A 25,383-nucleotide genomic window follows, 5' to 3' on the forward strand; every position below is an offset into this window, starting at 1 on the left:
TTGTTGAGCACATTGACGTCGTTGTTCGAGCCGGGGACCCCAAAATACGCATGCCAAATCCATAGCCGGTAGTCGGCGACGGCCTCGAGTATAACGGTGGGGTGGGTGCCTTTGTGGTCGCTCGTGTATGACCCCCTCCACGCCACAGGGCAATTCTTCCATTGCCAATGCATGCAATCGACGCTCCCCAGCATCCCGGGGAATCCGTGCACTTGTTCGTGAAGTTGGAGCAGAAACTGACAATCTGCGGTGGTTGGCTTCTTCGAAATTCATCGGTGAAGGTTGCCCGGACGCCTTTGCAGAAGTTCATCAAACAAAGTCTCCCATTGGATTCTCCGACGTGCAGGTATTCGTCGAACGAATCCGCCGTTTGTCCAATAGCAAGCTGACGGATCGCTGCAAGTACATTTCTAGAGCGTCGTGTGGCTAGGACGACCAACAGCGTCGAACCCTTCTCTGAAGTACTCTTCCTGGGCCGCCAATGTATTCGCGATATGCAAAAATAGCGCGCGTGACATACGGAAACGGCGACGGAAGTAGATATCTCCCCATACCGGGTTCCGACCGAAGTAATCACGTTCCAACCTTGCGGCGGCTTCCTCCCGGTTACGATGGATGTAAGTCCGGGGTCGCCTTTGAGGAGGCGCGGCAGCTTCCTCCTCCCTACGTCGATTCGATCTTCTTCTAGCGATTCTTTCATTATTCGACGCATTTGCTCAAATGGATCCATGAATGGATTAAATGTGGGAGAAGAAAAAAATAAAGGAATGATTTATAGAAGTGATTAGAGAGGAAAGAAAGATAGATGAGGAGAAGAATAGATGTGTGTTTGTGTGTAAGATGGAGAATGAAGAGTATTTATAGAATAAAAAATAAATAAAAAATCGACCGTTGAACGGTCATATTACCGTTTTATTTATTTATTTATTTATTTTTCTGAAAAATCAATTTTTTTTAAAAAAAAATAAATTATGACATCATAATTACGACGCCCACTCGCGGCCCGGCGAGCGCCATGTATCGCTGGCGCGTGGCGAGACAGCTCGTCGCGGGACCCTTCCGCACGCAACGCGGGACGGGATGGCTCGTCCCGACGGGACGAGATGGCATTTGCAACGGCGTCACGTCGCCGTCTCGTCTCTGCAGGACGAGTCCGAGCCGGCAACGAGCCGCGCTGCGGATGGCCTGAAATTATAATTTAAAACATGATTAAACTAGAAATAACAATTTCATTAATTTTATAAAAATTACAGTCAAAATAAATTTTATGATTAAAATACATTAACATATAAATCACTGAATATTGCAAAAATCATTTTACATCCTTCGAAATCCACTCAATATTATCCAACACTAAAAAGTAACAATCTCCCATTTCTCAAATCCTAAATTTCCCCCAAAATAATGAAAAGGGAAAAAGAAATTGAAAAAAAGGGTGTGCGCCACATATTCAACCGCCCAACGGCGGACTCGGACTCCCGCAACCATGGACCGGACCGACAACCATCACCGCAACGCATTTGTGCCGGTCTGGCTCCACCTCCAGTTAAGATCTTACACCCCAAATGACATTTTTTAAATAGGATTAATAATAATTTTCTATTTACACATGTGATCATGTGGCTTACAACCATAATACTAGAAAACATCTTAACAACTAAACTTTGACTCTGCCTTGGGGACCCCGTGTCAGATTGTTTTCCTTTATGATGCAAAAATGCAGAAAAACAAAATTTTCCAATCCATAACCTTACAAGTTAGAAGGGAGCTAAATCCATCTTGCGGTAATAGATTATAGATACTATTCCCACAGAGTTGTTCAAATTCTAATTGTAAGAGACGGAAGGCAAAGTGTTAGTCCAAAGTGCTATTTCTTTGGAAAGGCATCAAACAACCAAACTGCAGTATTTTCATTCTCACCTTCCCTCCACACCTTGAATTTGGACGCATACAGGCAGGTCTGGCTCCAGGTTTTCAACACAGACGACTGGAACTTTCTCCGCTCGCCAGTTGGGGTTTCAAGGCACCATTCTGAGTCATCAGTATTCTCATCTTCTTGAACAACTGTAGGTTCGCCACCCTCATCAACATCACCGGGTACCTCAATAACAGCCATGTCTGAAGCCTTGCAGCCGGTTCTTGTTGCCTGCTCATGAGAGGTTGTCATCTGGGAGCATATTTTCAATTCTTCTCCCCCCAGCTTATTTTGTCTCGGCTCAGCAGTGGGTTGCGATGCCTTTCTGCTGGTCATATTGCCAGCCTCAGGCTCGAAGTCAGGCTCTTTGAATATGGATTCCTTTCTTGCTGGAGGGGATGGATCGCAATGGAGAGTCTTCTCTTCTGTTGCCGAAACAGAAACATATTAGACCAGTTCCATCAACTCCTGAACGACTACAGTTTAGTTATATAACATAATTATTTTGAGATGATATAACAACATAATTATTTGGCAATATTTGTTTGACACCAAGAAGTTCAAAGTAATAATATGACAGCATTCATATTTTCTACATTTAGCTGCACACCAGTAACATGATATGAGCTGGTATAGTACTTGGTAACACCTTATATTGGTCATCAGGCACATAGTGATTAAGCTTTACTTGCAGAGTACCATGAGCTATAAGGTTGTTGGTGATACATGGTTCGATGTATTCATCACAGTTGGGATTGATTTATGATGGATGCATTCAAGTATTCATCTTAATCAAATCTTTGGTTTGCATTATTCAGCCCATAGTGGATTATCCGCACTCTAATTATCAAAGTGAATGATTATTATCTCCTCAAATTTGGGTTGATTATTTAACCATCCTCCAATTTTATCAATCCTATTAATCAGTTATCACATCCACCAAACCAAACTCCACCTAAACGTATAAGACATGAGAATTGTCAAGCACGGATTTATCTCCTACTTATGGTGCAAGTCATAAAGAACACAATTTTCTCCAATAAACAGATCAATTAGACTCTTGCACAAATCAAAGAAATAACACTAGTTTGGCAACAGTGATGGGGTTGCCAAGGACTTAAAAATGAAAATAAGTTCAAGGAGCTTCATCCATTAGACGTACCTGATTCTTTGTAATCCTGCCATCCATGATTAGTAACAGGGGAGTAACATTCGAGGTTTGATTTAGGGGAGTCTTTCTCAATGCTCATATCATTTACAATATCTTCGGGATCGGGATGAAGCTCATGTCGATCAGGAATTACTTTAGGAACACTTGCCAGCAATTTTGATACTTCGGATGGAGTTTGTAGTCTACTTTTTTTCTCAAGGTACTCATGAAGTGTAGCAGAGATAGAGTTAAGGCCAACAACCAGAAAGCCACATGTTCTAGAGTAGCCTAACAATTTTTAGTTCCATCCAAGAAAGCAGAAAAGCATTAGGATGATGCGTGCAGTAAAGATGATTCATTGCAGACACCAGAAAACAAATGGTACTCTTATTTGGTTGCACGCATATTCATGTCTAAGTTCCTATAAATATATAGAAACTGACACAGCGTGATAAGTTGAACTTTTTTTTTTATATCAATTTTATCATTTCTTTAAAACAGAATTAAAAATGGCAGTTTTTTTAGTTGGAAATCTGTTCGAGATAATTCCCATTTTATGCATTATTGATCTGTTAGTACATTCATATTATAATTTCTTTGAATAAAAAGAAAACACAGTGCACTCAACTTGAGTCAGTTATCAGTTATCACCAGACTACGTAGTTTTTAAACCTTGAACGCTGAATTTTTTTAAAAATTTATTCTCTTTTTAATTGGGGACCTAACAAGGCCAATATTTTCTGGTGGAAATTTTATGTAAGATACTAAGATTCTAAGAATTCATATTGACAACCATGCTCTGTTTGAAATCTTAAAAACTAGTCCCCATATAGTATTAAGGATATTCGCGTCTCCACCCTTTCTCATTGGCTCGATCAATGAGATTTTTCAGCAAGGCTAACTCTTTAACTATCCACTGCATTAAATTCAATCAAAATCATCAAACAATGAAAGATGAGACAGAATTCGATGTCATTTTCGAATCTATGGCAAAGCACAATATTTTCTTTCTGTTGAAAATGTTAGAAGAATGCACCGAAAAATTATAGTAACAAATCAAATGAAACCATTCTCAGTTTAAGATGAAACAGGCAGCTTGCACAGGGAAGCAAATATATCTGATGCAGTACAGATAATAGCACAATCAAAATCACATACTCTGATGCAACAAATATTAACTAATAAACTTCTGATAATAACTTGTGGAACACAATACATGGCTTGTGATGGCACAGGCATCCAGAACCACCATCAATATCCCTAAAGATGATACTATGTGATATAGGAATTTTACAAATGCAAATTTAGAGTCTGTAAGACTGAATTGGCACAACCAGGGTTAATGTTGCATATGGAGTTTATCAGCCGAAGGTGCATATGTAACCCTGCTGGGAGCGTTACTGATTCTTCTAGAGCTGTTATTTGATTTTTGTTCAGTTTCTATCTAGTTATGGCTCCTTTCTTGGGCTTAGTACGGCCTAGTGTGAGGTCTTCTCCTTACAATAAAACTGATCTAGGATTTTGTAGCGCTTGGGCAGGAAAGATTCTCTCTTCTGATAGTTTGTTTTATTTGAGAAGGTGTTCATTGACTTACAAATTACAATTCTCTTCCAGTTTCTATTATTCGAGTGGATTATCCTTTACTCTACTAGTCAATAACATTCACTAAATTTAGAAATTAAATTCAAGAATTTGCTACCGAGTTAAAATGTTACGACAAAAAGTCAATAAGATCAATCATAAATGTAGAACTTATAGGTACAAGATGAAGAGACCAGACATACATGCTTCGTCAGATCCTCATGTAGAATATTGGCTTTCTGTTGAAGATCCCCCTGCACATAAATATAATAAGGTCATGTGTTTCGAAATGGCCACTACAACCTGTCGTGTAATAGAAAGAAGTACAAGAAACTTATATTTCTTGTTCTGGTTCATAGCCACTATTATCATTAAGAGGACTATAAGAATCTGACCAGTACAGATGACTCAGAAATCATAAATCCACTATTCCATTACAGGAGTCCTTAAGGATGCAGTAAAAGAGTTATGAATTACTACTATGTAGCAATGGCAGAATATCATCATTTCAAGTGAGTGTTATACGTCAAAAAACAACCAATGTTTTTTTGAAGGACAGAGGCAGCTACAGGCACGTATCATGAACATGCAGTCCGCAAAGATTAGCAAATACACAGTGGACAAGCAAAAACAATAAGAGCAAAGTATTTTTTAAATATAATTTTAACTAATAATATATTTCCAACATGTTAAAGAATAACTGAAAACAGAGGGAAAAAATATTTTGTAAATCCAACAGTGTAATCTTCTAAATGAAGTACAAATTGAGGTCAAGCAGATTGAAAAATAACATGGTCAAAAGTATGAAAACTATGATAAACCATCAACCAAACTTTACTAACCATATACTCCATCATATATATAAATCTTAGTCTAACGATTAAACAAAATGCTATACCAAAGCATTATTTTGATGGGGCCAAAAGATAATTCCTTCAAATTTAGAGTCTGAAATTTTCAAGGTCTTGCATATAGAAATTAGAACTTTTAACATACTGCAAGTGCAACTGCAGTAGATTTGCTCACTGAAGTCATAGTGGTACTCACCACTGTAGGCCTTTCAAGCTGACCTGCTAATACTTTTCGTTTCAAGTCTTCACATTCTTCCTGAAACAAGTGGATGATGATCAACAACTTTTTCTATTTTCTAGTCAAGTGCAAGATTTGAGAATATTCTGCGCTGAGTATGGTGTCATACTTGGTCTTGGAGAGAGAATGTCCTCTTAATATGCTACCAATTTGAGTACAATAGCTAAAAGACAAAGTTATGTGACTTAATAGACATGAAGTAACATCTACTGCGAATTAGGATTCCCGGAAAGAGATCAGATGGTTATATGCTCTCTATCTGCACCCTTCAAATGTTTCATCGGAAGACTTAAATGGTCATGTTTATAATTACGAATAAACAAGATGGATGAAGCATTAATTACGAATTATAGGAGAATGTGACAAAATAGAATTGGAAGAGAGTAAATTGAGATCTGGTCTTTAGCAGTAAGCACCAAATCAACACTGACAAGACTCATTTGAAACTTCACTAGTGATAATTTGAAATTCCTAAATTAAGTATATTATAATAAAATATACTCCAATAACAGGTTGATTGCAATGTTTTCTTTGAACAATAATTTCCGAAAGTTACTTCACTAGGTATTACGTTCATAAAAGGCAGATGGCAGATGCCTTATAGTGGTTTACTGATATCCACAAGGTTATGGTGGAGGGCATAACGGCCTATGGCAGGTATTCTAAGCTGGCTAGAGGGGTACAGAATCCATTTTAACGCATAAAGGAATGATTTAATAAAGGTTGTTTGATTTGCTAAAGAATAATAGATGGGTAAGAAATGTACTGGATCTGCTTCTTAGTTTACCAACATTTTTAATGAACAAAGAATGATTTTAATAAAGGTTTAATGGTTGAACTAAGTGTAATAAACAAGCCCTCTCTATTTTACTTCATCCCAAACACATTCAAGAAAAGAAATAGCGATTACCCGAGGCTACTGCATGTCAATAGTTGTCTCAAGTCTCGCTGAGTTTCCTAAGATTTTTTATAGATGAGGAGGCAGTAAGCCTATAAAGTTTAAATTATCCAAAAATGGATTGGGTTTTGTGTAAACTCAGATTTTACTTGGTGGTGGTGGAATTCTTAAAACGGCCACCATCATGGCAGTTATTTGACAAACTTTGCTTAATACTTATATTGTTTTTTCAAATTTTTACCAGTATATCACTGGAAATACTTTCTGCTGATATCAATTTTGATAAGGCAGTCGCAATCTGTTAATGACAGAAAAGGTTCAATTGGCTAACTTTTTATTAATAGTAGGTACCAATAAACATATAGACAGAGTTCCTCCTGAATAGATAAATATTAGTAGTGAATGTTACCAATCTTGGACTATTTTCTTGTTGAAGCATTTAATTAACATTAGATACCAATAAACATACAGACAGTGTCTTTTTTTGTGTGCAGAAAATATGCATACTACCTATAGACCACCATGTTCATAACTATGATTAGAAAGTGTACTAAGCATCAACTTGATTACCTCAGAGAAATCATCATCTGAAAGCTGACTTGTGCTAATTTCTCCAGGCATAGCTGAGATTAGAAGGATGGCTTCTGCCTCCACATTATTTTGACAAACTGAATCTCTTTTCACACCTGCAAATTTTGTAATAAAATAAGATAATTTTCAAGGATTTCTGAAAGGAAATCAAGTCAATAAGTTGCACAGTACAAAGTACAATGATAATTGAAACATAGGTATTTTATCCATGTCAATAAATGACAAATAGATGAAAGGTGAAAAAATAGCAATTGTTATCAGTTCACGAATGGAGTAGAAACAGCATCCGCCTTGCATTAACCACCTGAAACCAAAAATTCATATCAAGTTCCAAATGCTAGTTCTATGCTTGTTGCAATAAAGGATGGTATCACTAAGGAACGTATTACGATTTTGGATGAGTTGTCTCCATATTTGCAGGATTCTAACGGCTGTACTTTGTTATTCATTTTCCTTATCCGGCAGTTTAAATGCAGCACCTTATACTAAGGTTTTTTTATAGCATATTTATAGAAATAAGTCTTAAATTCTTAATGTTTATAATAGTGAACCTAGCTGGGTAGCTCTAACTTGCCATCTAAATATTGCATACTACTAAGGGCTAGGAATCCTTAATAAAACAAGTTATTTGCAGTATTGCTTTTTCTAATAAACAGATTAGTTGAATCCATCTTTAACAACAAAGTTCCTATAAAATATTAACTGTCTACCATGAGCCAGGGAAAAACAGAAACTGCTTCTACTTCATTGAAATTCATAGTTACAAATAATTTGGCTCATTTTGATCTTCACCAAAACTTTTTACACTTTTTCAACAACAAACAAAGAAATTCGGTTTATTTCAATGGAAAACCAAACTACTCTTGTAAATACTTGATTCCAATCAATGGCTCATTAGATATAACTAGCATCATGTTGGTACACAAAACACATTAAAGTATTTATTCAAATACAAATATATAAGGTAGATAACCTTATCACAAATTTAGTAACAAGATTCTTATATTGCACTGAATGTAAAAAACCTATATATTCTAATACACCAAACCATCTTTTAAAATTAACATTATGGTATAGCCTAAAGTTGTTAGAATACATTTATATTATTAAAATAGATGAATTAGTACTATATTATATTACAATATTGCCCTTGAACTAAAAATATAACAGTGATATAATTGACAAACCAAATAATGTAAAACAAAACTCATATCTAAAAGGTATGGATTGACTTGACATGAATATTTCAAGACTAACCTCTAACTTGCATTAGTTGATGAGAATTCCTTGTAGAATAATCATAAGGATCAGACTTAACACGAACGAAACATCCAACAACCTTTTCTGCAAACGATTTAGGCTCTTTCAGCAATTGAATTAGCAAGCTCCTCCTCAAGTACACAAGTTTTACATTTTCGCCTACAAGGGATGCAAAACAACCCAGTGGCACATCATCTGCTATCTCTTTTTCGGGAGATTTTCTCTTTGTGTTGAGTTTTCTTTGTTTCTTACATACATCTGAAATGCCTGCATTATCATCCTCTGAATCATATCCCATCCAGTCTTCTTCTGATTCATCATGGTACTCTGCAAAATGGTCCCTCAAAAGCTCATGCACTTTATTCTTAGTTATTGTTTTCTTCCCGAAAAGAGACTGTAAAAGAGCATCACATGATATCATCTTTCTCTTCTCCGGATGCATTAGTTTATTTTCTTTTACGTAAATATACACAATTGAAGTCACATCACTATGAGACAATTGTTCTTCAGTGCTTTTACCAATTGAACTGAGAAAGTCAATAAGGGCTCTTGAGCCCCAGCCAATAAAATCATTTTTACTTAATTTCATGGGTATCTGGAAACCAAGCTTCTTTCTCCCAGATCTCTTTTCACTGGATGTTCTCCTGCTTTTTTTAACATGCTCTGCACCATCATAATCAGATATCTCATCTTCTTCGTAATTTTCTTCTGAGCTAGATTCGGATATATTCATAGTCTTCACCCCATCTTTTGCAGCATAAAGATCCTGAAGCTCTAATCCTTCTTCTTTCTTGATGAGTATATAATATTCCCAAAATAAACCCTCAACTGTATTCAAGTCTTCAAAATCCACCTTTTCCTGCAAGTGGACAAGCATTCTCATGGTTTCCACTAATGTTAAATGAAAGCAAAATACAAGCCAGTTCACCTGATCATTTCCAATAATCTACCTGTTTAGATATACATAGAGAAAAACCAAACAGAAGTTCTATAACGCCTCCAAATTAATCTATCAAGACGACTGATCAATGGCAAGATTCCTGTATATCTTAAATTGCACGCATGATAGGATAAATTGTACTATGCGGCATAATTAGTACATGCATGCATAAACACATAAATCGGGTCTCTCTAGTAACAGAGAAAAATGAAACTACAAAGTTTAGAGATAAATATCTCAAGTAACCACATTATGTAAAATGTTGAGGTTCATGAAAAGGTTTAGTGATATTCACTACAAATTATGAAATTATATCTCTCACCATATTCCACTTCATTGGGTTGGAGAGAAATAGCTATCTATTGTTCTAATCATCTTCATGTTGCAGATTAATATAAGTGCACAAAGTATACAACATGAACTGCAAATGATATTATCACCATGGACAAAGTGTTAAAAACAAAGTAAATTAATGACCTACAAGGCTACACAATGTCCATGTAGTTTGTACCATATGGATTGGGGCCATAATCCCTAGACAGGCTAATACTTTCTATGCATAAAAAGACTTAGTGAACTATAAGATGGCTTTCTAGAGGCTAGAGCTATACTCAGAAGAGAAATATTGCGAAGGAAGTTGAAACAATAGAAGGTAGAACTTAATCCTTTTACTATATGCTTTAACAAGTGCCAAAAAAAAGGTAAGTAAGCATGATCTGAAACATGCCCAAAGAGAAATACTGACCCAGATCAGGATAATATCAGTGATTACAAATCAACTCCAGTTAAATCTTCTTCTAGGTATTTTTCTGAACTCTGAGGCATCAACTAGGTTGCTTCTCATCAAAATGGATGTCAGTTTAACATAATTCAGGACAATCTTTTCATGAAGCTAGAATGGCCCCATATCATTCATATTTCATCTGTAAAAAGTGGGTCTATATGCAAACTTATTTATCAAATTTTCTCTCACGTGTATCCTAATCTAGAGAGTCCATGATGATAGACATTCAAAAATTGGTTCCAGAAATACTGTACACTAAATCCTACTACATTTGCATTAATTTAAACTTAATGATAATCTTACCCCATCAGAGTCATAATCCTTGCCGCCTTCAATAAGTAGAGAAAGTTTCAGACAGTGCTTGCAGAATCCATATTTTCCTTTGACTCGGAAAACTTCTAGATGGTGAAGGCAGCGACGACAAACAGCACGTGTGCAGGTATAACAGTGAAGGCTGCTGGACCTTTTACAGCAAATTGAGCAAGTATGCCAATCTGAAAGGATTGATTAATTCTTGTTCATACAAACTGTGTTACAAACTTACATGTAATGAGATACAGATAACAACCATGCAGCATGATCTTGTCAGATATAGAAGTAAAGGGTGTTGATATCATAGTATGACTTGGGAGATATAGAGTTTGGAACTGTTAAATCCAATTTTGTACCAATTCCCAACAATTGGAGCTTTGAATCACAAAGGACTCTTCAATTGCATGTCCTATTCTAGAAACTTATCTGACATACTTATTATCATTCTCCATAGAGATCAATAGAAAAGATTTGGCAATCCTATCACTTATATTACCATTTATATCTTATGTATCGCATATTTACAGGATAATCATCACTCCATATTTGTACAACCAACTCCTTTATATATTCTGTAACTATATTTCAGTGCAAAGTTTAAGGTAGCTCTGCTGATCTTCTTTAGCTGAATTACTATTCTTATATGCTAGATCCTAAATATCAAGCCTTCAATTTCCATATTCTGTTCTCTATATTCTTGCTAAGATGATGCAGAATGCCACCTTAGCTTCCATGCAGCAACACATATCTGTTTACCGTATTCCATCAGTACTGCATCGTCACGTATAAGTAGAGTAATGGAGGATCACTTTTCTTAATATCATAAAAAACAATTAGTTTCAGCATGCAAATAGATGCAACGTATCGCTATTTCAGAAATCGGCTTCTAGTCGTAGATCATTTAGATATGCAGAAAGTCACCGTCCAGATTAAGTGAGCAGTTTCAGGAGAACACTAGGAAATAAGCAGTGGCCAGCTAACCAGACATTTCTAGTAAGAGGTCATCCGGAAGAGTGGCATACATATATGCTTTAGTTTAATCCGTTCGATCCCGATGAATGCGATGCTTTAAGGGATAAATGAGATGGCTGTTTGCTTACCACAAATAAACTTGGCTTCACTTCCTACAACCGAGTCATCCTTCTTCAAGCAAGAAGGGTGATAAGATTTTCGACATCCCCTGGAAACAGAACAGTCATCATATCCAAATGGTTATACATGGCAAGAAGTCAAATGTTCTTAAATTCAAATCAGGTTCAAACAAAATGATTTATTGAAAACTCTTCCACCCTTCATCGCTGCTTGAGCTCACAAATCAATTTCGATTTAAGCAATTGGACTATGTAACCTTCTATCGTATGTGCAACGAATAAAATTAAATCACTAATTGTAAACAAATTGAAAAAAAAAGGAAAAACATACACAGAGAAACAAACAGAAAGAAGCAGTAGCCCCAATCGACAGGGAGAATTCCAAACCAACCGAATGCAGGATTTCTAGGCAGCAAAACAGATGGGAAATGAAAGCAAAGGAGGAAAAAGAAATTGAGAAAAGACGTACGCGTGATCACATATGATAAGATCTCCACCGTCTTTGCAAACGAAGCACCAGCTTTCCGCATTTTCTTCTTTGTTTACGACCGTCTTCTTCTTCCCCTTGCCTTTGCTCCTCATCAGCCCTATTCTGGTACAAATTCGTGCTCTTTTCCGGCTTGGAGAAAAAGCTAGTACTACTTGTGATGCTAAGTTGACTCAAATGTGGAGGGTTTTTGATCCTGCATGCCTCCTGCGTGCTTTACACAGTGCTACACAAAAGGAGTATGTGTGTGTGAGAGAGAGGAGAGAGAATCAAATACCAATGGAATGCTGCAGTAGCATCAGGCTTTATCTATGGGTCTATGGCTCTGCTCCAGAATAGACTTACGTTTGATGCTGTAAATAAAATGGGTTTAACTATTAATCTTGTAAAAATCTAAAATAATTTATAGGGATGGCATTGATAATTTATACACTAGCAATTAAAATTTCACTACGAGTATTCCCTCTATCCTTGAATAGAAGTCCCGTTTTTTTATTTTAGCCCGTCAATAAATAAAACTTTCGATTTATCTTTTCCATAAATGGTAATAGGATCTCACATTTCACTAACTCATTCCACTCAATTTTCATTTAAAACTATCCTTATTCCACTAACTTTTTTTCATCCACTTTTCTTAACATTTTTTAAAACTCGTGTCGTCTATGAATGAGACTCCTAATGGCAGACGGAGGGAGTAGCATGCAACGTGACATGATGGATCCGAATATCATAAGACTGGTCCAAAATAAGAGAATTCTCATTATTTAATTATTTTATTACTTTTGTAAAACATTTAAAAGTTAATCAAAGTAATACTTTTAAATTATTATTTGAAAGTTATACTCAGTGTATTTTTTTATTTTATCTTTATACTTCAAATAAAATATAGATATAAATTCAAATATAATTATGCATGATATAATATATTCTCGTAAATTTGTGAATTACATAGTAGTTTCGAGTTAATATAAAACATACATTTGTACATGTATTCATTTAATATATCAACAAAATTGAGCCGATTGACCTGACGGTTTAGCGTGAAATCCAAAAGTTTTGACTTATGGTTGAAATTTTATAACATGAATAGTAAGACAACACGATAGAATTGGCATGAATCCGAATAAATGTCAAAAAAATTTCAAATAATAAATTCTACATTAATCTTGCAACAATTTAACAATATTTTATTAGACTCATGTCAATTTTATTTTAGATAATCTTGATTCTTCTTGAGATGCATAACTTAGATTATAACGACTGTGATATACTCTATGTGTCCTTAGTTACTTGAGTCATTTCTTTTTTTGGCACGTCCTAAGTTACTTGAGTCATTTCTATTTTTGGCTAAAAACAAAACATCTAATCACATTTACTTTACTTTATTATTTTATTTCCGAGTAAAAGCCAAAATTGGTCCTGACATATAGTCATTTTACGTTTTTGGTCCTAAACATTATCTTTTGGATTTTTTGGTCCTGCACATATGAAAATTTGATCATTTTGGTCCTCCGTCAACATTTCCGTTAAAAACTAACGGTCAACGGTCGATTTTGACCAAATTAAACTTTTAATTCTGATTTTTTACTCCCTAATTATTTTTACACTGAGTTAGATAATGTTTAGGACCAAAAATGTTAGTAGTTTTTAACGAAAATGTTGACGGAGGACCAAAATGATCAAATTTTCATATGTGCAGGACCAAAAAATCCAAAAGATAATGTTTAGGACCAAAAACGTAAAATGGTCATATGTTCTGGACCAATTTTGGCCTTTACTCTTTTATTCCCTCTTCTATTTTATTTAACTCACTAAATGCAATTTTCTTAAATCTCGTGAAAAAAAAAACACTTCAAGAAATGTGAGATGAGGAGAGTATATAGGAGTGAGCAAAATATCCGAAAATTCAAAAATCTATTTGCACCAAACCAAAATATGATAACTTAGAGTCTTCGAATATGATATTTTGCAATCAGGAGTAATCCAAATTCCAAATATATTAATATACTCCTTAATGGTTTAGGGTCCTGCCATATACTACAAACTGCATTTCTCCTACAAATTACAGACTAAAATCTGGACCATTATATTTCAAAATTTGATGTCAATAGATGACAAATGATGTCAACAAAGATACAATGTCAACAAAATATATAAACACGAATGTACATTTTCTGAACATTCAAAACAGACATTCAAAAAAATATCAAAACGAACATTAAGGCCATCCGCAACGCTGTCTCTTATCCGTCTCTTAACCGTCTCATCTCTTAACTATTCATGGGCCCCATTGTACTTTTCAGCTCATCTCTTAACTAAGAGACAACACCTGCATCCCTCCATCTCTTAACCATCTATTATCCATCTCTTAACTATTCATTCAATTTCATTTTTTAATTTTTATTTCCAACAAATTTAATTAATAAAAACACACTTAATTAAATAAAATAAAATCACAATTTAAAGGCCTAAAAAATTATAAAATACATAATTATAAAATACATAATTAAAAAATAATATAATTAAATAAAATAAAAATTACAATTTAAAGGCCTAAAAAATTTAAAAATACATGATTAAAAATACATAATTAAATATTAAAATTTTCAATTTTTTTTTTCGAATTTTCAATTTTTTAAAAAAATAAATAAATTTATGACGTCATAATTCCGACGCCCACTCGCGGGCCAGCGAGTGGGCGTCACGCCATCACTTAGCGCGCGCCACGTGGCCGCGCGCGTCGTCTCGCCAGCTCGAGGCCGGCCTCTTCCGAACGCGTCGGGCGTCGAGACGAGACGGGAGCCGCAACACTGTCTCGATGCCGTCTCGTCTCGTCGAGACGAGACCGAGACCGCAACAAGGCAGCGTTGCGGATGCTCTAAAAAAAATAAAAGTTTGTGCTTAATGGATAAAAACTAATAAGTACTACCATACATGAAACTGAAATTATCTTTGAATATTTTGAAAAAAAAATAATACGTATAATTAAAATTTCAAAGTAAGACATATGATCATATTTCAATGTCATAAATGGCCGAACACAAAAAAAATTGTTTCAATAGAGACTATGAATTCTAAATTTGGAGATTATAATTTTCCTATGGATGTCCGGCAATGGTTCCAGATGAACAAAATGAAGAAGAAAGCAATGTAGAAATATGATGCTCTTATCCACCAAAGCATCTAACTAGTAGTACTTAATTCGTCTTATAAAAAATCAACAATTCATTTATCTCTTAGCTTATCATGAAGCTATAAACACTAGCTCTGAGTCCTCAAGCAGTAGCCTCCTTGAGATATGCAATCAGATCTGTGCGCTCTTGAGGTTTCTTCAATCCAGGGAAAACCATCTTAGTTCCAGGAATGTACTGCATTAATCATCAAGATTAGCAAGGAGGTTGATGTAAGATCACATTAGCTAATCAAGTAAAAATCCAAGCATACTGTTTGATGACGATATTAATATCAAACAAGAGCACCAAAGATTGAAGGTAAGGAATAGTAAATAGTTCAAAGTGGAATTACAGCCATAATGCAACTAGGCTGCACTATTTCATGTAACTACAAGAAGAATCCACCTCTTTGTAAGAAGTAAAAGATCACATATATCCATGGCAGTCAATCATTCATTGGTGTAGAACATAGTTTCATTTGCAGATGAGGAGCAAGACACCAGCTAGTTTAGGCAAGAATAGTGTCATGTAGTATTAAGTAAATCCCTCAGTTACAAAACAAAAAAACAAATCACAAATGTGTTTATACCTTCTTTGGATTTAGCAAGTAGTCATAAAGTGTGTTCTCTCCCCAAGTCACAGCCATGTTCTTGTTTGCAGCTGAGTAAGAATAACCAGGGGTTGTACCGGATTGTCTTCCAAAGAGGCCATTCAAGTTAGGACCTGGAGAGTTCCAACGAGTCAATAGACGTAAATCCTCTACCAATAATCATATATATGTGGCCGGCTTATGATTATGCAAGATCACAACGTTACACCAATGACAAAACATACAAGAACCAGTGAACCACAGCCATCATCGCCCATATTTGCGCATATATATGTAATATGATGAACTTTTAAAATTCCGTAAATATAAACGATCTTACAATGTCAAATTCTATTGGATTACAGGGAAATTCGATGCAGAAATCTGAATTTTAGAAAAAACGCAGGAATGGAGTACAATCATAGAAGAAGTAGGGCAGAGAAACGCAGATTTCATTTCCATACATACGAAATGAGAATACTGGATCATCAAAGCGAATTATATGGAAACTGGAAATAGATCTCTACAGAGGTAAGCGATGACAATCAATTCATGATAAATTGTGTATCGTGAACAAAAAATAAAGGAATAAGCAGCATGCAAATACAGATGAGAATTAATGAAGCAAGCGTGGAACGAGAAACCTTGTTTGTGGCCGGCGCCTTTCTCGGCGGTGTGGCACTGCGCGCACTTAGTTTTGAAGATCTTCTCGCCGGATTTCGCGTCGCCAGCCGGTGCTTCGCTGAACGTCGCCATTCAAACGATTCAACAATCGCTCTTTCCTTGTATTGTTGCTTTGTTTCTGTGCAACCGTCTAACAAATCTCATGCAATATGTAGCTATTTCTTAATATAAAAAAAATAAAGAAATCAATGGGGAGAGACAAGTGTGGAGGGATTCATGGAGAAGCGACCACCTAATGTGGAAGGAAGTTTACGATCTAATGGATTTTAATTTCACAATTTTTAATAAGTACAAAATTTAAGTCCAATTTCTCTTCAAACTTAAGAATTTGGTGTGGAATTTATTTTTGTTGCTTATTATAGTGCTTAGTAACACATATAATCATCACTGTTTGCTATGATAACTTAGATGAATCAACTTTCATTACCCCTTTAAAGATTGTCACATACTCTGATAAACATTCTATACAGCAGATAACTAATTTGATCATCAATACAGAAACAGAAACTTGAGAAGCATATCAATCATTAGTGAATATGTAAAATCGTCAACAAACCAAACTTAGGAGATACAGATTAACAGTGCCACCAAGAAAAAGAAGGTGGATAAAAAACTAAAAAAAGAACATAAAAAAGCAAACAACTATCTCAAAACCAGAAGCAAAATTAGCAATCATTATTAAAGAGCTAAATCCTTTACAGACAGTACTGAGTTGAGCGCAAAAATGTTCGGCACCAGGCCAGGCCTCTCAGCAGCTAATTTAACCTTGCGCGGGAGCAACCATAGACCAGCCGACAACTCTAGGAGACCCAGGTGGACTTGAATGCTGGCTAGGACTGAAGAGGCTTAGTTCCACAAAAGCTGCTCCTGAGGTTTCATTTGCATGGAAAGAAATCGATCCACCTTTTCCCGAGGAGGCAGATGAATTTCTACTAACAAGATCTCCTTCAACTGGGCTCTGATTAGCAATTAACCAATTTGTATCATTCCACTCATTACCAGCAGCCCCCCTCCTAGCTTCTGTATCTATTGGCAGATTCCTCAATGATAAAGAATCTGCTATAGGAAGGTATACGAGTATGCAAATACCCACCCCTGCACAGCATAAAAGGGAAAGAAAGGACAAGAATGATATGGCGTCGAACACAGGTTTTTCTGGATCAGCTAGGACCGACAAACCAAGCAGAACAACTCTTAATGGGAAGAAACCGGAGATAGAAAAGATCAACATGTACACTCTCTTCTGCAAACCCTTATTAATCACCAAATGAAGAATTCTCCTACCAAGCCACAACAAGTAGATAGTTATGATGGTAGCAAAAAGACCAAGAAAGATGGTACTCAGTAGAGGGTACGTGCAGAAGGCAGAATCGTGATTTGCCTCAGAAGAAGCTGCTCTGACGAAATAAGAAGGCAACTTCGGATTATGGTCCTTATACTTTGGTCCAATTAAGATAACTACTAGCTGAAGAATGAACAACGGGATGCAATAAACAAGAACAAAACCGGTCGTTTTGGCATTCCACTTGTGACCTAACGGTCCAGACCTTTGTAGAGATGCACGAAGAAGAAAAGTGAGTGTAAGAAACAGGCATGGTTCTGCAAATCCCAGGTTCGAAATGATGTAGCATTTGCAGACATTTTCCTGCCATTCCAAAGTGAGGGCATCCAAGAATCTTCCATGGTGCCTCAACAAATTCAACCGAATAATTTCACCAACACCCCACCAAACTGCAAAGAAGATGTATGTATTTCTGATAATCCAAGGACCACTAAAATAACTAAGCTGACTGAAACGTTGCCCAAGGATCTGACTGCGGAAGTAAAATGAGTACACGATACAGAACAACCCCAGAACGACCAACACAGCAACAAGGCCAATTGTCACCACACCAAGTGCATCAGCAACAAATCTCGACTGGGGCATTACCCAAAGCACAGATTCCACGCATGCTCTCCGCCAGCATGGACACAATAATATCTTCTATTCAGTAAGGGAGTCCACAGGACCAGCAAACAAGTAAATAATACCTGAAACAATTATAACAATAATGACGACAACACCAAAGTCAGTCAAACAGGAATAAGTCATTGACTGGCAAGCAGTTTTCAGGAAAATACAAGCAACAGGTTACAGGGCAAGTGGGAAAATAGCTTTCACGGATTTCATTGATAAAAAATACTACTGACAAGAATAACTTCTTCTATTGAAGTATCTTAAAGGATTGGCCAAACAATGCAGATGGCAAAGGAATAAAAGATAGGGGTAGTTTTTTGAAGATATAACATGTCAACTAATGCAATGCAATGTGAGCAAAAGATCCTGGAGCAACCAATTCAGTAAAGAAAACTTCACCACAATGATTACAGAAATTCGGTCCACTAAATCACAATAGTGTAATTTGTCAACAGACAACAAGACAACAAATCAAATTCCAATACAAAAGTAGCAACACCTTATATGCTGAACTAATATATATATAAAAAAAATTAAATAGAGAGACCAAGCATGTAATCAGACAACTGAGCAAAGAAATTGCAGCTTATTTAATCAGTAGGTTGTCACATGTCTCTGCAAACACAAACTATTTAGCTACTAGCACTCGGTTACAAGTGACATTGGCTAAGTTCAACTTAAGTATACTCTAGGTGAAGTGTGAAGACTGATTGACAGAGCATGGAAACCATTATACAGAGCCATCCAATTAAAATCGTGACCCAGCACTAAGCTATCAGCATAATAGAGAATTACCAAGCAACTTTTCAATCCAAGATAAGTTGTTCAATAGATAGTATGGGAAACTAGGTTTATCTTGTCAAGGGTTTGACTCAGAAACTGTCTCTCTAAATATGAATAATTTTACACTTTCCAATAATACTTTTCATTTAAAACACCTTTTGCTAAAAAATAGATATTCAAATCGATAAAGACTACTGTATTTTGCCCATCTCATTTTAATCTTACGAGAATATGATAAGCACAAAATGAGAGATGGTCCAGAAACCTTCCAGTGGAATTGGACATTCCTCATTGGTACCAACAGGTGATGAGAACCAAATCTGAGCTAGTGCCTAGTATCAGATGAAATTATCCAATAAGCAACAGCTGAACTCTAATCAGATCTAACCAGGCACAACATTCTGATATATTTCCTATATCCGTATATAGGAGATACTATCCAACAAAATGGTCAGAAGACCAACAGCCAAAGTAGATAATATCATAAAGCAGCAATCACCTAAATCAAAATAAATTACAAATTGGCTACTCATTAAAACGATTTACAAAATTCACTTTAAATTCGTTTATTTCATCCTACAGCTGCAAGTCTGAGAGCATCAACCTCAAACTTTTTTGTAAAACGAAAGGTGCATGTACAATTCAATGACAAACGAGAAACTCAGTCTCTCTATTGTAAAATACTAGCTTCTTCAAGCAACGGATATACCAAACAACACTCCAGGCCATAAATTTTATCTGAATTAATAATACATCTACATAAAAACGCCTAGAAAATCAAAGACCGCAACATGCACGGAAAATGAAAATTACAAACAACAATTAAACCGTTAATTAAAAATACAGGAAAAACGCAGGCACGAGCAGCCACGAAACCATCCGCACATTCGTATGAAAATTGCTAGACCTATAAATAACCACTTCAATTCGAAGAAAATTTCCTAAAAAGGCAATAATCCAACATTAAAAATAGAAAAAAAAACAGAGGAGGTGCAGAAAGCTTACGAGTTGTGAATGATCCGGCAAACTACGACGTTGAATCTGAAATTCCGGAGAAATGCCAGAAAACCCCTAGTGAGAGAAAACAAATTGCAAGCGAAGAGGAGAGGGAGAGAAAGAAGAAATCAATAAAAGGTAGGGGAGAGTAGTCTTTCAGGAGAGAGAGTGGGACTTTTGTTGCTGACAGGCTGTCGCCAGCCAATAAATCCAAAAATCAGGACGCAGATTAAATAAGATATATACGTATATATAATAAAGTTACGTTGCAGCTGTAATATATTTTCCACTTTCCAATTTTGCAATAATTTTGTGTATTCAGTGCTATTACTATTAAATGTATACAAGTCATTTTTCTATATCAGTAAATAAAATCGAATAATATTAATAGCCTATTTGGTGGTATCTTCTGTAACCAAGCTAGAGTCAGGCTGTAACGCAGCAGGCGTGTGATATGTGCATCAAGCCGCAATTATTAAAATTTGATACGAGATTATTTGAAATTTATTTTATTACGTCAAAGACAAGGCTGATAATAAAACAATTGATTAATTAAAGTGAAGAAGAAGGAGAAAAACTGTGATTGTTGGGATTTTAACTGAAATTGTTTTAATTGGCCCCAAAGCCTTCGGACAGAATAATGAATCAATAAAATCTTAGGTTATGTTTAGTAGGAAGATTTAGCCCATTGTAAGTGGTAACTAACATGCTACACCTAATTTTCGATAGGAAGATTTAGCCCATTGTAAGTGGTAACTAACATGCTACACCTAATTTTCGATAGTCAAGGACTCAATATTGTTAACAATATCATAAAATTTATGGAGTATTTTAGCAAGTTGATAAAATATATATATATATAACTAGTATTACATTCCTGCTATGCACGGACTAAGATGTTTTCAAAATATTATAATAAATTATAAATTAATTAAATAAAATTAGAAATAATATCATTATATAAAAAAATAAATAAAAATGTATACAATAAATATAAATCAATAATAAATACATGAAACAATTAATATTTGCAATATTCCATTGTTAAATCATTAAAGATAAAAACTTATCGAGTTAAAGAATTTGACAAAAGAGGAATTACCCGTAAATTTTGGAGAACTTTTTCATACAGTACATTTACCTGTAGAACTAAATGAACATAATTAAAGTTCTTTATCAACCGACCGGACCAAGCTCCGACAAGTTATTGCATTAACTTAATCGTCCCATCAACTGCGGGGTATTCTTCTATATATGCCTCCGCCCAACCATGATCAAATCAAACGCCTTCTTCATCGCATGTATCAGCAGCGCGTTCTCCTCCTCCGTCTCCCAAGCCACAAGTTTAGGATCCCGGTCGTGCTTCGTTGCCAGCATCCCCATCACCATCCCCCTCTTTGACCTCATAATCACCTTTAGAATTCAGATTTAACCAATAGATACTCCTTCAGAAGTGAAGGCCTCGACGGCTAATGCTGTTAATAATAATTCTCAGATAAGTCCCTCCCCTATATTCTATGAATCTATATAGAGAGAGAAATATACAGTAATTATAATAATGAAGATAATCATGACACTCTCAAGAAACTGAAGTGTAAGTGTGTAACTGAAATATAACAGCTACACCATTACAATTGTAACTGTTGCACCATTACTCAGCAGTCGTAAGAAGATTCTTCACTCAACCACTCCACATGAACATGTGAAAAAGAGTTGAAGAGCTGGGAAATTCTCGTGCGAGTATGTCAATATATTTGAAGAGTTGCGAAAAGTCAGCGAGGTGTGTTTGAAATTAAATCTCCCGATCCAGAGAATCCACTAGACACCGGGTCTAGGAACTCAGAGAATCCTTGGGTAACCTGTCGTTGGGCACACAATCACTTCCTTCACCCTTCAAAACCCTCAACCCGCTATAGCTAAAAAGATTAGTACATGGAAGCAGGGATCGAATCCACAGAGACAGATGTGTAAGTAAACATGCTCAAAGACCTGGAAGCTATTTTTGGCCGCTACCACGCAATTTTCGGGGTTGAGCTTTAATTCCTAGACTGAGTAAATATAATATTTTATTCTAACAGCTAGATCTAGGCAGGGACATGCATGATGACTGAAAGTAATTGAAATGACTACTTGACTGGGTAAACGACTTCTTGAGCTAGCCTAGACAGACGAAAAGCGAAATGTGGGGACCATTTCCTAAAACGGCATAGTACGACGGAAAAAGCTGCAAATTAACTAACTAAAGTACTAACTAACAACGACATCATATTCTCTAACTTTTATCACGAAACAACCAGTGAAAAACAGAGCAAACAAAGATCGAAACAGGGCAGACGAAATTAAACCGATGGATACAAAGAACGACTAAAACTAACAGAGATCCATGACTACTAGACGAGGCAAACAAGTAAATAGAATTCAAAACATCATAACCATGCAAATGCGATAGATCTATACGTCGGATGCTTCATCCACTCCAGATCCAAGCCATCCACAACAATCAAACACCATTTCCATCTCCGATCTTCACAGATTCAACTAGATTCAACCGATCAACCACAACCTCCAAGCAATTCAAACTCCAAACTCAAATCAACCAACAATATCCACCAAAGCAAACAAATAAAAGGACAATATCATAACTGAAACCAAAATAGAAATCTCCATAGCAAAATACGGAGTATCCAACGAGAGAATAACAAAACACAACCGAGCTTCGAACAGCGAAGACTCGGGGAAATATGGAATGTAAATTGAAAGCAAATAACGATTATATCTTCGCCTCCGTAGAGACGGTGTTACACCACAACTAGATCCGAAACGTGAACTCCCCAGAATGATTCCCCTCAAGTGTGTGTAGAGTAAAGTGGAAAAACTAAGCTAAGAGCCGATATGGAAAAAGAGATATCTTCATGTTGATCGTGTGCTCTTATTTATAGTAGGTAGTGCTTCTAGACTGTTCTTGTGATTCCCATTTTGCCCTCCAATTGGATGCTCCTCAATCTAGTAACTCTTCCTTCTTCCGCTCACTTTTCCCGCCAGCTTCTTCTTCCAGGCAATATTCGTCTTCTTCCTGGGGCTGGCGATTTCTCTACACACTTGGCTTATAAAACCTTGTTAGACCCAGGAAATCACAAAATTTATCCCTATAACCAATGCATGAAATTAGCCTTATCAATATTCAAACTTCTCAGATCCAGAGAATCCACTAGATCACAGGGTCTAGGAACTCAGAGAACCCTCGAAATCACCTGTCGTTGGGCACACAATCACTTCCTACTTTTCAAAACCCTCAACCCGCTATGCTAAAAAAGATTAGTACAGGGAAGTAAGGATCGAATCCCACAGAGATGGATGCGTAAGTAAACATGTAAGGAGACCTGCAAACTGTTTTTGGCTACTGCCACACATTTTTAGGTTTGAGATTTAACTACTAGACTGGGGAAATAAAATGCTCTATCCTAACAGCTAGATCTAGGCAGGAATAACGGGACATGCATGACGAAAAACAAACGTACTCAAATTCACCCAGAGCGGAAACAACTACTAGACCCGGTAAACGTCTTCCTAAAACTAACTTAGACAGAGGTAAGATAAATCGTGGGGACCATTTTCCAAAATTAGCAAAGTACGAACGAAAAGCTGCAGATCAACTAACTAAAAGCTTAACTAACAATGACTTCATCTTCTCAAAAACCTTGATCGCGAAATGCAGAGGAAATACAGAGCCAAACATGAAATGAAAACAGAGCAAGCTAAATTAAACCGATTACTCCAATTAACTACTGAAATTCAAGCAGATCTACTATCCCCAGACGAAGTAAATAAGGAAACAGAATCTAAACATCAAGACCATGCAAACATGAACAGATCCAAACTCTGGACGCTTCATCCACTCCGGATCCAGGCCATCCACAGCATACCAAAGCAAATTCCATCTCCGATCACACAGATTTAACCGGATTCAACCGATCAACTACAATCTCCATACAATTCAACTTCAAACTCAGATCAATCACCAAAAAGCATCAAAAGTAAACGGAAAATGCAGCGATAACATGAAACAAAACCATAGCAGTGAATTCCATAGCTAAAGAGTGCAATATCCAACGGAAATTTAACAAAATACGACCGAGCTTCGAACAACGAAGTCTCGGGAAATTCAGAAACAAAAACTGAAAGCAGGAAATAGATTGTATCTTCGCCTCCCGTGGAGACGGTGTTATACAACTCCGATGAATATTCTGACCGTGAACCCCCAAATTGATTTCCCCCAAGTGTGTGTGTGTAGAGAATGAGAAAGCTAAACTAAGAGCTAAAGGATGATGGATGATTCATGTAAGGCGCGTGCTCATATTTATAAGGGATGAAGCTTCTAGACTCTTCCTTGTGCTTCCCATTCTGCCCTTGTCCAGAATTTTCCTTCTTCTACTGAAAATCTTCTCTTTCCTGCCCTCTTCCTCTGCCAGCTTCCTTCTCCAGGCGATTTCATCTTCTTCCTGGATCTGGTCTTTTCTCTACACACCTGGTTTACAAAACTTTGTCAGACCCGGGAAATTATAGAATTTAACCCCATAACCAATGCATGAAATTAGCCTTATCAAGAGCGAAAAAAAATAATGAAAATTATATGTTTACATATTGTTCTATACCAATTTAAAGTAAAATACATTTACCAAATCGTTGCCACAATTTACTACTACTATGTTTTATAACCCGTTGATATACCAATATTAGATAGAAGGAGTTTTGTACATTTAGTTTATAGTTTATACTCATAAATATGACAGTTCAAGTATTTTCAATATATTTATTACATGGTATTATAAATATGATATTATAAACTATAATGGTATTTTGGTTAATTTTCCCTAAACTCTACTTTTATAGTACATTTTAAATTGATTAATATGGTGATAACTATAGCCATTAAAAGGAATGAATTATTTCATAAATATTCAAATTGATTGATAATTAATAAATATTTCAGAATGAGGAAAAATTTTATAAATATTTCAAAAGAATGTCAAAACTCGCTTTTTATATATGTATAGATATAGACTAGTATTATCACTCGTGGGAAAAAAGAGTTACAAGTAATGA

The 25,383-nt window shown here is 36.0% G+C and overlaps 3 protein-coding genes across 6 annotated transcripts; all 3 read right to left on the bottom strand.

Annotated features, from left to right (window-relative positions):
- Positions 1-1,259: 1,259 nt before the first annotated feature.
- LOC125192247 (uncharacterized protein At5g08430-like) lies at positions 1,260-12,355 on the bottom strand. Of its 4 annotated transcripts, none has more exons than XM_048089769.1 (11): positions 12,081-12,355; positions 11,621-11,700; positions 10,512-10,702; positions 9,064-9,343; positions 8,482-8,811; positions 7,204-7,319; positions 5,694-5,753; positions 4,850-4,900; positions 3,911-3,981; positions 3,078-3,298; positions 1,260-2,340 (listed from the first exon to the last, which is right to left on the bottom strand). In XM_048089769.1, exons 1-11 carry the CDS (start codon positions 12,191-12,193, stop codon positions 1,868-1,870), a joined length of 1,986 nt encoding a protein of 661 aa, XP_047945726.1. In that variant the 5' UTR covers positions 12,194-12,355; the 3' UTR covers positions 1,260-1,867. The 4 variants fall into 4 exon arrangements, with proteins under 4 accessions (XP_047945726.1, XP_047945725.1, XP_047945723.1 ...); XM_048089768.1 differs by having other exon boundaries at positions 9,004-9,343; XM_048089766.1 differs by having other exon boundaries at positions 8,482-9,343.
- Positions 12,356-15,097: 2,742 nt separating this feature from the next.
- On the bottom strand, positions 15,098-16,967 carry LOC125195842 (cytochrome c-like). The gene is made up of 3 exons (XM_048094099.1): positions 16,505-16,967; positions 15,861-15,994; positions 15,098-15,466 (listed from the first exon to the last, which is right to left on the bottom strand). The coding sequence occupies exons 1-3, from the start codon at positions 16,614-16,616 to the stop codon at positions 15,374-15,376; spliced, it is 339 nt and encodes a 112-aa protein (XP_047950056.1). The 5' UTR covers positions 16,617-16,967; the 3' UTR covers positions 15,098-15,373.
- An 85-nt stretch (positions 16,968-17,052) lies between these two features.
- LOC125195841 lies at positions 17,053-20,443 on the bottom strand. Its single transcript, XM_048094098.1, has 2 exons — positions 20,290-20,443; positions 17,053-18,575 (listed from the first exon to the last, which is right to left on the bottom strand). Exon 2 carries the CDS (start codon positions 18,469-18,471, stop codon positions 17,305-17,307), a length of 1,167 nt encoding a protein of 388 aa, XP_047950055.1. The 5' UTR covers positions 18,472-18,575; positions 20,290-20,443; the 3' UTR covers positions 17,053-17,304.
- Positions 20,444-25,383: the final 4,940 nt, after the last annotated feature.

This window comes from Salvia hispanica, chromosome 6 (assembly GCF_023119035.1).
Source record: "Salvia hispanica cultivar TCC Black 2014 chromosome 6, UniMelb_Shisp_WGS_1.0, whole genome shotgun sequence".
NCBI classification, from domain to species: Eukaryota; Viridiplantae; Streptophyta; class Magnoliopsida; order Lamiales; family Lamiaceae; genus Salvia; species Salvia hispanica.